This window comes from Heterodontus francisci, chromosome 13, assembly GCF_036365525.1.
Source record: "Heterodontus francisci isolate sHetFra1 chromosome 13, sHetFra1.hap1, whole genome shotgun sequence".
Classification (NCBI taxonomy): domain Eukaryota; kingdom Metazoa; phylum Chordata; class Chondrichthyes; order Heterodontiformes; family Heterodontidae; genus Heterodontus; species Heterodontus francisci.
Genome location: NC_090383.1, coordinates 21,095,159 through 21,108,518, shown reverse-complemented (window position 1 = coordinate 21,108,518; position 13,360 = coordinate 21,095,159). Strand labels below are relative to the sequence as shown.

Here is a 13,360-nt window from a genome sequence, read left to right as displayed (position 1 = left end):
TACAAGGAAAGAGTGGATATGAGTGTGAAACTATTTTTCTATTTTTCCAATATTTTGTAATGAAACGCATTTAAAAATGGTGTTTCATTACTCTGAGGGTGGAGTTATTATGAAAATGATTCTGTTTTTTGGTTTTGTTAAAAATATTTATTAAAATATGGTGAAGCTGAATAATTGTTGGACCAGGTTTTTTTTTAAAAGAGAGCCATCAAAAGGACCCTGAGGAAGCTGGATTGGCAACAGTGTTGCTGATTGTCACATGGCTCGTGTTAGGCTTGGAACAGAAACCCTGGTAACGGGCAGAGAAGTGACCAGCACTCCTTTGATTGGACAAGCCCAGTAGCAGCAGAACACCTGGGAGGGGCAGAAAACTGACAAGTTTTCTGATTGTGTGCCAGTGTGTGTATGTTTTACCTTCTGGAAGGAGATAAAGTCAAGTCTGCTGAGTGTCAAAAAAAGGACAGAAGACCACAACCCAGCTCGCTTCCCAGAAACTCCATAAAAGACCCTGTGAAGTACACTGTGTCGATTCATCTTGTTTCCCGTATTTGAAGAAAACCTGCTAAAAATAAGTTTCACTGCCGCTTGAAGAGAACTGTTCTAGGGAGGATCCTGGTGGCTTGTCTACGTGTGCTCAGCGGTTGGATTGTGTGCCAATTTTGGTGCAGCGTGTCTCGTCTGTTTTCTTCAAGGGTTGGGCAAGTAATCCGCCCGGGTGTCTTTTTTGTCAGTAATAGATCCAAAGATACCTTTTTTAAAAAAAATTTCGGTTAACTTGTTTATATATGTGTGTGTGTGTGTGTGTGTGTGTGTGAGAGTTTGAAGGGACTAAGGTAAAGGGGGACTTTAAAATTTGGGTAAGGTAGAAAGGGGACTTCGAAAATTTAATGTTGGAACTTAAAAATATTTAATTTGTGTGTTTATATTTTACTTTGTTACTGGTTAAGACTTACTTTATAATAAATTGATAGTTTTGTTGTTCAATGAAGAAACCTGGTTAGTGTGTTCTATTCTGGGAAAAATGGTGTATCTGATTGACTGCCTCAGTAAGTGAGAACATTTAAAAAATATGTTGTGAGCTCTGGAGAAGTAGAACTGAATTAACAGTGCACTTCTCCTACCTCGGTCATAACACATCCAACCCAAGTGTTCTCCTGTACTTTATAGGATCTTGGCAGTTTGTTCACTTCTCCTGGGACCAATCCAAAGTGTACCACAGCTCTTAGGAATTCACTTTGATTTCCTTAATTTCTCAGCTATCTTCTGAGATATGAGATCTCCTGGGGATTCTCCCTGTAGCATTTGGCTAGGCAACCCTCCAGCTGTCATTCACCACCTCACAAATCTGGATTCCCAGCTTGAGCACGGGCCTTACCCAAGACAGAATCACCTCTGGTCCCCGATGACCTTACTGCTCTTGAGGTAGGAAAAGATGACCCTTTCCAGTTTAGCATGCCAGGCCTGTATAATGAGGGTAGGAGCATCAGTCAGTCCTTAGACCCTTGGTCATGAATGCCCCACTGTAGATATCCCTACAGCTGGCACACAGTCAGGACTGGGCTGCAATGCTGTAAAGCCATTCGTCAAGGTTCTCTATTAATGGACAGTGGATTATCCCAATTCCAACCAACTGATTGACATGGCTCTGGTGCATGCTCATATGTGACTGATCCTCTGCAAACATCCTTTTCAAAGCCAAACCCGACGAGATTCCCAGGGCTCTTTAGTCAAGAGGTGATATCACCTGACCCCTCGGTCAGTAATGTCTTGTACTCCCTCACTGCCTCAGTTTACTTGCGCTGTCACCCAATGCACTGCTGCCTTGTTCCTCAAAAGCGAATACCTCCAGATTTGTGCTTGTTTGGAAGAGTAAATGATAGCATATGCTTGGACATGGATGCAAAGAAGACTGGCTCTTTTTCCATTACTGCTGCTTCTTTGAGCTCATCTAGAAAAGGAGAGGTAGAATGGGTTGATAAGGAGCGGAGATCACATATCACTTTCACTGATGTGAGGGTTCCATGATCCAGTTTGGTGAAAGGTAGTGCAGGTACAATAGAATGGGAACCAAGAAAAGCGGAGTGCTATCATTGAATCTTCATCTATAACTTTGTTACCTCCAGATTCGACAATGGCAATGTTCTCCTGGCCAGCTTCTCATCATGCTCCCTCTGTGAACTTGAGCTGATCCAAAACTCAGTTGCCTATATCCTAACCCAGACCAAGGCCTGTAAGTCCTGTTTACCCATTACCACTGTGCTTCTGACCTACATTGGTCTTGGAGGGAGTGCAGCCTCAATTTAAAAATTCTCATCCTTGCTTTCAAATTCCACATTGGCCTCACCCCTCCCTATCTCTGTAACCTCCTCCAGGCTTATAATCTTCTCAGATCTCTGCACTCCACCAATTTTGACCACTTGGACATCCCTGATTTTCATCCCAACACCATTGGTGGCTGTGCCTTCAACTTCCTCAGCTCAAAACTCTGGCATTCCCTCCCTAAACCTTGATACCTCTCAAACACTCTCTGCTCCTTATGACGGTCCTTAAAACCTACCTCTTTGACCAAACTTTTGATTACATATTGTTACAACCAGGTGAGAAAGGGGTCTAGGGGTTCCCTCTCAGCCTTTGCCTGGTTTAACTGTAACAAGGTTTAATTGTATGAACTGAAATTAACTCATATGCCCCTAAAATAGCATTTTTTGTCAGCTCATAATCTGATGAACTCTCATCTGGAAACATGGAATAATCCTCATGGGCTTTTCCTGTTAACTTGCTTTGTATCAGCAGAGTCCAGGCCTCAGCTGGCCACTTTAACTGCCTTGCCAGTTTTTCAAAAGACACTAAAAATGCTTTCACGTCTCCCTCACCGAATTTTGGGATCAGTTGGGGAAGTTTTAACAATTCTGTACCCAGCCCTGAATTACGCTGCTCCATATTGGCTATGCTTTCACTGGGGTTACTCTGTCGCCCCTAGTTAACTCAAGCTGCCTCAGCTCTCTCTCTTCACATTCCTTCTGGAAGGCTCTTTCTCTCCTCTCTTGCTTTCTGTCTCTCCTCTCTTTTTCTTCACGTTCCTTCAGAAAGATTCTTTCCTTCTCTGTCTCTCTCTTTTTCTCTTTCCTCAAATTCAAATTTCCTCTCTTCGAATTGTATCTTTGCTATCAATACCCTGTCAGAGTCTACTTCTAACCCTGTTTCTGCTTCTTCAGATTCAAGGGAAAAGTGGTTGGCCACTGTCTTAAGAGTTCAAACTTTCTAAGCTTGGCCTGGACAGTGATCCCACACTGCCCAGCCATTTGTCTCAACTTTTCCATGGGCAGTGCTTTTAACTTATCCCAAGTTACTTCACTCTGGCTTGGGGAGTTACTGACTTCAGTCGCAGAGATGTCAGTATTCTAGCACACACAACTACAAGAAAACCTATATTGAAATCTGTTCTCTTTTTTGATTAGGATCAATTTGGCTTCCCACTTCCAATTTCTTGTTTGTCTGTGAGTCCAATCCAGATGCTAGCCCCCAAATTGCTGTTATGATCAGGTGATAAAGGGGTCTGGGGGTTCCCTCTCAGCCTTTGCCTGGTTTAATCGTAACAGGGTTTAATTTTAAAAACACCGTGTTTTAGCTCCCTCTTCAGTGAATCCTTGTTCACTGCTTTCCAATTGCAAGGCAAAGAAATCAATCAGACAGGTTTTCTTCGATTTAAACAAGAAAGGTAGAAGTTTATTAACCTTAAACACTAATTCAGTTAACGACTATGAGTACGCAACGTGACCACGCTAGCATGCATATGCGATAAATGCCCACGCAGATAGAGACTGAAAAGGCAGAAAGAATAAAGGGAAAAAGTTTGAGGCAGTAGCTAGGTTGTAATTACAGTCCTTTGAGTTCGATGTGGAGTCATTGGTTGCCAGTAAGTCTTGCCATTCGTTGGAGCCCAGTGCACGCTTTAACTTGTTTCAATGTAGGAGTCTTTTCTCTCTTGAGGGTTAAGCAACTTCATTGGGTCCAGAGGTTTGTGAGAAAGTGAGAGAGAGCTAGCCAGGAGAGAAGCTCTCTTCCTCCAGGTTCAGTTGCAATCTGCAGTCTGTCTTCAAACTGTCCTGTGTGTAGTTCAAAAAGACTGGGCCAGCAGGTTAGTCATGTGGCCAGCTGGTTTAACCACTGCTGCATTTGTGGATTCTCCATCTTAGCAGAAACTGGAATGCAAGCTTTCTTACACCTTCAATGTCTGGTGATCAAAATCCATTTGGGTTAATTGGACCAGGAAGTAGTTGCTTTGTCTCTCCAAGTACTGTCGTTTAGTATGCAAATGGCCTCCAGCCAAATGTCTGGTGAGCTCTTTAAACAAGTCATTTCTTCACTCCAGCAACAGTATAAAATTAATGTTCATATGACGAAATTAATATGCCTCATTATTGGCCAGTGGGGGTCTTCATGACGCCTCCACACCCAGTGGAATGAAATGCGATTTTATTTTTAAAAAGCATTTCATTAAAAGGGACGAGAGAGAAGAGTGGTACAGGAAAACACATATGCATCTCTCTCATTCATTCAGAAATAGAAAGAGAAAGCGAGAAATACAGCACCGAAACAGGCCCTTCGGCCCAACTTGCAAACTCTGCACAGGCAGTACCCAGAACTGAACCTGGGTTGCTGGAGCTGTGAGGCTGCGGTGCTAACCACTGTGCCACTCCTAATCCTAACGCTTGTTACAGTCTATCTTTTCTTGGTAGCAGTGCTGCTTTAAACTGCCCTTTTTGGCATCCCAATAAACATTTTTGGGGAAGTTTTTCAGTTTGCACATTTCCATGATTGCCTAGGGTGTCTTTGTTCTTATTGAGATCTGCAGGGGGATGGTTAGATTTAATTAGCCCTAAGTGAAGTTCTGCTCATGGGCATCGGCAGTCTGAACTCTCTTTCAGTGCTTTGGTGAGTCATGCAAGAGCTTTTCACTTTAGCAGATGGTTGGTTCCCTTTTCTCCTAACTATGGGGGTGGATTCCTTGCTAATCTTCCCTTTGTCCTCTGGGACACTCCTGCTTGCAGGTATTTATCCAGATTCTGCTGCACTGCCCTGTGGCACTTCGACTAGGTGAGGCATCACCCTCACAGTTTCTCTGCCCTCTTGAGGACTCTCTTTGTCTCTGCAGGTTCCTGTAAATGCTGTTAGCAACTCTGGTGGGGTGGTTCTAGTGTCTGCATTTACATAGGAGGATGTGGGGTCTGACTTTTCAAATAATTTGGGGTTGGCTGACTGGACAGTAGGGGTTTCCATTTGGGATTCCTCCAAAACTTCCTTTAACCTGTCCTCTTGGTCGCTTTTTCCCCTTTCCTTTCCAACCTTTTGCCAGCCTTGTGTCTGCCTGTCCCCTTTCATTCTCGGCAGGGGTCCCTTACAGTTCACCACCACCAAACACTGATATAGGACTTAGGGGTGCAGATTTCACTTCAGATTGGGATTTCCCCCCAACCTGGCACATGTGGCAACTCCTGCAGTTCTCGGGAGTACATGTTTGTAGAGTTTTGGCCCGTCAAACTGCTGTCTTATGTGGGTTTTGGTTTTTCGGATACCGACATGTACAGCCACTGTCATCTCATAGAAACATAGAAAATAGGAGCAGGAATAGGCCATTCAGCCCTTCGAGCCTGTTCTGCCATTCATTATGATCATGGCTGATCATCCAGCTTAGTAACCTGTTCCCATTTTCATCCCATATCCTATCATGGGCCATTCTTATTGTTACTCTATGGTACCTCTGCGGGACCATTAACTGGTGAACCACTGCCCACTCCTTGCTGTCAGGTCTGTGAGGAGAACTCCATTTCCTCATCAGTACCTCATTCTTTAAGTAGTAGCAATCAGGGACACCCTCTGCTTCAATTTCAGACTGGGCAGCCTGTGCTAACTCTCTCAATACTGGGTTAGCTCGCTGAGCCTCAGCTAGGGCAGATCCATTTAACTCATTCCCTGGGTCTTCTAAATTCCCAAAGAAAGTCTCAGACAGACAAACCTCACGGTTATCTGCCTGCAGTGCCAATTCAGTCTCCTCTGGGGGAGCTGGATTGATCATGGCCTGATTCACCATACATTCAGGGAAACTGCAGGGGACTGTCTCCTGTCACTGCCCTGTCTCTCTGACCTATACGGTCTCTCTTTCACTGCTGGGGAAGCCGCCACCTTTGACCCCACCAGATCATTACCTAGGAGCAGGTCAACCCCGTCCACAGGCAAACTAGGGGCAATCCCTACAGTCACCGGTCCCAAAACTAGTTTGCACATTCACCACCATTCTCCTGTATACTGCACTCTCTGGGGGAAAGATCAGGCCTTTTCCCAGTAAAAGAGATCTAGAGGCCACTGTGTCCCTGAGGATTACTATGTGCTTGCTTGCTCCACTCGAGGGGTATGGGGTTACTCTCCCTTCAGACACAAAACCCTGATAATTTTCAGGAATCCTATTAAATTTTCCTGCACTTGTAGCAGTAGGCTTCCTGGGTCTGACTCTTACTGCAGTTAAAGCCACAGCTTGTTCTGCTGTGCTTTCCATCAGGGTTCCTTCTCTTTCATTGAGTGGTTGTGCCCTGATTAACACTACAGGTTTTCCTTTTAGTTTCCAGCAGTCAGCTCTTAGATGCCCTGCTTTATTACAATGGAAGCACACAGGTTTCTGATCTCACTCCTACTTACAGCACCTTCCTTTTTGGCTGGAGGAGGGCCCCCTCTGTCTCCTGCTTTTCTTTCCCTCCCAGGACTGCTTGGGGTTCTATCACCTTCCCACCCTTTCTCCTTTTCAAATTTGTGGGGGTGATTAGGAAAGGTTTTTCACTGGTAAACCGACTTAAAATGAGAGCAAACTCATCGGCCAGAACTGCTGCCTGCTGGGCTCTATGAACCTTCTGTTCCTCTACATGTGTCTTTATGAAGAGTGGGAGAGAGTTTTTAAATTCTTCTAGCAAAATTACCTCTCTGAGATTTTCACAGCTAAGCTGTACTGTAAGAGCCCTCAGCCACTGGTCAAAAGCCAGCTACTTACTTCTGTCAAACTCCAGGTAAGTTTGATTAGCTTGCTTTTTGAACGTTCTAAACTTTTGGCGATAGGCTTCATTTCATACAATTAATTTCAAACAAAGCTTGGCAGTTAACTGTCAGTCACTGTAAACTGGTGCATTCTCCATGGCAATGCCTCTACCAATCAGAGTTCACTTACCAACCAGTCATCATTCTCTTTTCATGCAGTATAAATTGTTTTCCCTTACATTGGTTATTTTTGTGGATTGTCCTGATGAGTGCAAGACAAAAAGCTTCGACAACATGTCTCGATTTTACTTATATTTTAACTCGCTATCTGTAAATAATGAATATTCGCTATTTTCAAAATTTTCGCCTTCCCATCCTCTTCTCCCTACTATCCCCAGCCCACCTCTTCTCCTTTCCCACTCCCTTCCTTCCCCTCTTCTCCCACTGTCCCTGCATTTGGGTTAGGGATGGGTTTATTTCCCATAACCCAATCAACCGTAACCCTATTTCTCCTCTTCATCTCTCCTCTGCCTGTCCTCTCCCTCTCCTTCTTGTCCCTTCTTTCCCCATTCCCCTTCCCTTTTTCCCTTCATCACTTTATCCCATCCCTCATTCTCCTCTCCCTGTTATACCTCCTTCCTTCCCCTCCCTACTTTAATTTTCCCCACAGATCTGCCCCAGCTGTGCATGTTTCCATCAGTGTAACCTTCTTCCTTTGGACTCCAGCCACAGCTTAATGTCTTCCAGTGACCATCAGTGCTCACCCACCCACCCACCCTCCCTGACCTCTATTTCTTCAATGGCCTCTTGTGCTCTACATTGCTCCTTTCCCTTCCATGGATTTTCAGCATTCCTTTACTTTCCTTCTCTACCCTGTAACCCCATTCTACCACTCCAACTCTTGCCTTTTGTACCCCTGAGCATCAGTTTTCCCCTGCCCATCTAAACATCCCCTGTGCTCTAAACATGCCTCACCTCATGAATATATTTGGTTTTGAATCTTTATGAGCAATGCAAAGGGAGATTGACTCAAATGATTTAATCATGGTAGAGAGGTGTCACATAAACAATGCGGAGAATTTTAACATGAGCGAATATGTGGGATTGGGTGCATGTTTAGGGTTAAATTGGTAAAAATTCAGAGCTTTGAAAGCCATCTCCAATCTGCCGTATTCCGGGTTTTAGAGAGGTGGGACAAGGCAGGCAGTCAATCTGCTCACTGGAGGCTGGTTTGAATTATAAATATGCTCTTAAAGCTTGAAACTTTTGATTTTATCTGTTTTGTGGACGGGATTTGTGGGCCTCGTGAAACCCGGTAGCTGAAGCAAGGCGACAACAATTTTGGAGAGAAGGTAAGTGCATTCAGAGCACTGCATATGGGCCAGGAGGAACAGGAATGTTTTCTCCTGGCCACCCAAGCTTCCCAGATCAGAATCACCCCCCATACAAAGACCTCCGGGGTTAGGGATCGGATCCTTCCCAACCCCCATTCCCACTCCCTGCCCTTGAGGTTGTGGATCGGACTTACCTGGTTCTGCAGAGTGCTCCCAACCTGACTGGAAGCCAAGTCTGTCAATTAGACCAAAAGACGTGGGTTTCCCATCTGATACTGCGCCCCACCCACTCCCCGCCCAGGTAACCCGTCCCTACAAATATCCAGACCAATGTGATAGAAAAAGACTGTTACATGAAGTAACTGTTATGTACAGGAAATGTATGCTTATGTAAGATTATAGATAACTAGATAGAGATTGGTTTGGTTGAGATTAGAAGAGGGTGAAGGAAGTCCAAAAAATATAAGGATTATTGATATAGATGCAATGGACTTCCTTTCCTTTAAGTTAAATTTCCACTTTATCAATGTAAGGCTGATATTCTGATCCAAGAAAGTGAAGACATAAGTCTGTCCAACAAGCATAACATTAATTCCATGCTGTATCTTTGCAGGAAATACATCCTGAATCCGTAAAATCGGGTGCTCACTTTTCAACAGCGTCCCATGGTGCTAAAAGTCTGCATGGTAGCGTAACAGATAATAAGGTAAGTTTTTCAAGTAGGGGATTTGGAACTGTATGTTTTTCAGCTTTTCCTTGCATTTGTGTAAGCTCCACTTCAAAGGTAATAGGTAGGAACTCATGTCAACATTGTGTCTTAGTTCATGTTTTACATGTATAATGAAGTTCTGCATATTTTATGTGAGAGTTCTATGTTTTGGCATAAAAGGCATGCAAGGAATTCTGAATGGGAGCCAAGTGAGATTGGCAATCATACTATTTCCTGGGCCCAGTGTCCAGTTTGCATGCTCTGGAAAATTTCTCCCTCGTTTTTTTCAATGAAGAAAGAAGTAAAACTACAGTAGGCAATTTAATGGTCTTTGCACCTAACCATGACTGGCAAAACTAAGATTTCTCCCCAAGCACAGTGGGCAGAATGTTACCAGTCCTGCCGAGGCGGCTTTGACGGCAGGACCGGGAGGAAGGTTGGACAGGAGGGCATTGGGTCAGTGGGCTGATGAGTTCCCGCCTCTGGCCAACTTTGCCGCAAGTGGGGTAGATGTGGCATGGGCTACCCAGAACCCACCCCAGGCAGCGTTGGGCAACGAGTTTGCATATGTAAGTACCCAATTGTGGGTAGATTGGGGATGCTGCCAGGAATGGACAGGTCCCCTGCTGAGGAAAAAGCCTGGCAAGTGCCTCAAGGCAGCTTACTGGCGGTTGGCGAGGGGGCCCGCGAGGCGACCTATACTTATCCCCCACACCTCCCAGAAACACAGGGATCAGTGGCTGCAGGCCATTCTGTAGAGGGTTTTCAGCTGTTGCCAGAGTTTATTTTAACAAAATTGAGATGTCTTCAGAGGGCGCCTCTAGATGGAGGCGCATCATGGTCCCCCTCCTACAGCGGCAGCGTCCACCTCTGCTGGTGGGGCTCCCATCTGTTCCATGGCTGCAGGCCCTCTGATTGGGCCTATAACCTCATGAACCCACCCGCCATCCTTAATTGGACAGCAGATGCAGAAGTGGCCAATTAGGAGGCTGCCTCCCGGAACATCACACCCGCAACCTCACTGCCAGCAAGTGAGGTGCTGGGATCTGGAAATGGTCCAGACCAGCAATTCTTTTTAAAGTGGGTCAGTTTCTGCCCAGTGTGAGCACTGATTTAACAGAATGGATTTCAACAGCAAATTTGAATATCAGCAGCATTAAGATTCTGAGAAATCCATCTATACTTTCATTGATGAGTCACAGCTAATTATAGCACTATAGCCTGAGAAAGGCAGAACTGAAAGGGGCAAACTAGGTCATGTTCAAAACATTTTTCACTTAAAAATGTGAGCATTCTAGAGCATCGCTTTGGAAATGTTAATGTATGAGACAGAAATATAGTTCAATGTAAATTTCAGCAAATTCATTCTGTCTAGTGAAGGTGAAAAGATAAGCCTGTTGGCTTCACCCAGTTCGACAATAGCAGCAAGTATGCATGTGTTTTTCTCCATTTTTATATTTTTGTTTCATTGTCTGGTGCCCTCAACCATTAGCAGATCTGCCCTGTTGGCATTTGCCAACATTAGTGATGCTACCAAATCTAGCCTGGCTTTCAGCCCAGAGCCTGTTTTCTTCCGTGGACCTCTTTTTAATGGGGGAGGAAACAGGGCAGTAGGAGTCCAGCTTTCAGTCGCTATTTACAACAAAAATTTTCTGCCTATGCTCCAGAATCTCTTTTCATTCCAAGTTAAAAACTTTGCAGTTTTGCAGTTCTGCTACACAACAATAACTTATATTTATTATATATAATTATAAATTTATATATATATATATATATATATATTATATAATATATATAAATTAACTTAAAAATATCCTAAGGTGCTTCGCAGGGACGTTATAAAACAAAATTAGATACTGAGCCACATAAAGCAATATTAGGGTAAATGGCCATTAGCTTGGTCACAGAGGTTGGTTTTAAGGAGCATCATAAAGGAAGAAAGAGAGGAAGAGTCGAAGAGGTTTAGGGAGGGAATTTCAAAGCTTAAGGCCTAGGCATCTGCAGGCACGGCCACTAATGATGTAGCAATTAAAATCAGGAATGCCTAAGAGGCCAGAATGAGATCAGCATAAATATCTTGGAGGGTCAAAGGAGATTACTGAGATAGGGAGGAGTGAGGGATTTGAAAACAAAAATGAGAATTTTAAAATAAAGGCATTGCTTGACCGGGAGCCAATTTAGGTCAGCGAGCACAGGAGTGATATGTGGACAGGACTTCGTGCCAGTAAGTACATGGGCAGCAGAGTTTCAGATGACCTCAAGTTTACAAAGGGAAGAATGTGGGAGGCCAGCCGTGAGTGCATTGGCATAGTCAGGTCTAGAAGTAGCAAAGGCATGAATGAGAGTTCCAACAGCAGATGAGCTGAGGCGGGGCAAAATTGGGCAATGTTATGGAGGTGAAAATAGCCGGTCTTAGTGATGGCGCAAATAAGTGGTCGGAAGCTCATCTTGGGATCAAGTATGACACCATGGTGGTGGTCTGAATTAGTCTCAGACAGTTGCTATGGAGAGGGATGAAGTCATTTACAAGGGAACAGAGTTTGGAGCAGGGATCAAAGATAATGGCTTTGGTCTTCCCAACATATAATTGAAGGAAGTTTCTGCCCATCCAGTACTGGATGTCAGATAAGGAGTCTGATAGTTTAGCAACAATGGAGGAGTTGAGAGAGGTGGTGATGAGGTAGATGAGGGTGTCGTTAGTGTATGTGTGAAAAGTAATGCTGTGATTTCAGATGATGTTGACAAGGGGTAGCACGTAGATGAGAAATAGGAGGGGCCAAGGATAGATCATTGGGGGTCACCAGAGGTAATGGTGCAGGAGCAGGAAGAGAAACCGTTGCAAGTGATACTCTAGCTAGGATTAGATAGATAAGAATGGAACCAGGCAAGTGCAGTCCCACCCAGGTGACGACAGTGGAGAGGCATTGGAGGAGGGTCGTGTGGTCAACCATGTCAGAGGCTGCAGACAAATCAAGAAGGATGAGGTGGGATTGTTTACCATAGTCACAATTACTTAGGATATCATTTGTGACTTTGATAAGAGCTGTTTTGGTACTGTGACTGGGGCGGAAACCTGATTGGAGGGATTCAAGTTTGGAGTTCCAGAAAAGATGAGCACGGATTTGGGAGATAACACATTCAAGGACTTTGGAAAGGAAAGAAAGTTAGGAAATGGGCCGGTAGTTTGCAAGTATGGAGGGGTCAAAGGTTGCTTTTTTGAAGAGGGTTGATAGGTGCCAGAGCTCTTACAGTCAATTAAGCGTGCAATTCCTTCTAATGCAATTTTAGTGAAGTACTGAGTGAATCTGAAACTGCATCCTGACTTCCATACTATATGGAACAATATCCAAAATGCACTGCCTAATATCTACTGTGCTGTGCAATGTGTGAGATTCTTTAAGCTGTTCTGTCTTTCCAGCTGAGTCCACCTTGGGAACATCTGAAACCTGAATCCATTTCGATGCTTTTCTTGTGCACTCTAATATAAGTGCCACTGACACTGATGTAAATTTGTCATGTACGTTTCAGTTTTACTGTTGAGGCATAACTGGATGACAGAAACTGAAGTTAATCAGTTAATTTGCATTGTATGAAAGTTGAATTTTACATCTGTAATCACCACTGAAAGGATTTTAGGAAGGAATTTTGTAAGCGACCGGCTCAGAAACAGTGAAGTTGTGTTTTTAATTGGTTGCCAAGAAGTAAATAGAGATCAACTTTTCTGGTCAGTTCTGCTGGATTCCTGTTGTAAATTTAGTGGGACTGAGGTAGAATGGCTTGGAAAAAGACCCACATCCAACACTTATGATTTTTCACTTGGCCATGTTGACCTTGCATCAATTCTTTTAATTATATTTTTAGGGAAGGTGAACAAATAAGACAATTTTATATAATTTATATGCAATGTACAGTTATTGAACTTTAATGTTTATTAGTAAGTTGATTTTAGGAGCAGAATTTTCCGTTTGGGGTCAGGACCCCGACGTTGGAATCCTTTCCAGGTCCCAACCCCACTCCGGAATTGAGGGAGGGTATAGTCACAGCCCAATCGGCTGGAGGGCAGGTTTGGTGGTCAATTAACAGCAGCGGGCATGGGATGGAGCCGGGACTCTAAAAGTGCAGGCCCAATTTACAGGCATGATGGCATCCATTATGTGGCAGTTGTCTTGTATATCAATGGAAGGCAAAAGTCAGAAGGAGGAGAGGCAGAAGCCAGGCACATGCGGCAGGGCTAACACACAGGTTAGTGATGCAGCCCTTGAGGTGATGCTGGAGGCAGTGCACGAAAGGCAAG

The 13,360-nt window shown here is 44.2% G+C and overlaps 1 protein-coding gene across 1 annotated transcript in view; it reads left to right on the top strand.

Moving 5' to 3' along the window:
• Nucleotides 1-13,360, top strand: part of adgb (androglobin) — a 400,763-nt gene that overhangs the window by 187,796 nt on the left and 199,607 nt on the right. Inside the window, exon 16 of the mRNA XM_068044513.1 lies at nucleotides 8,971-9,063. Within this exon, the coding sequence (XP_067900614.1) occupies nucleotides 8,971-9,063 (93 nt within the window). The remainder of the gene's footprint in view (nucleotides 1-8,970; nucleotides 9,064-13,360) is intronic.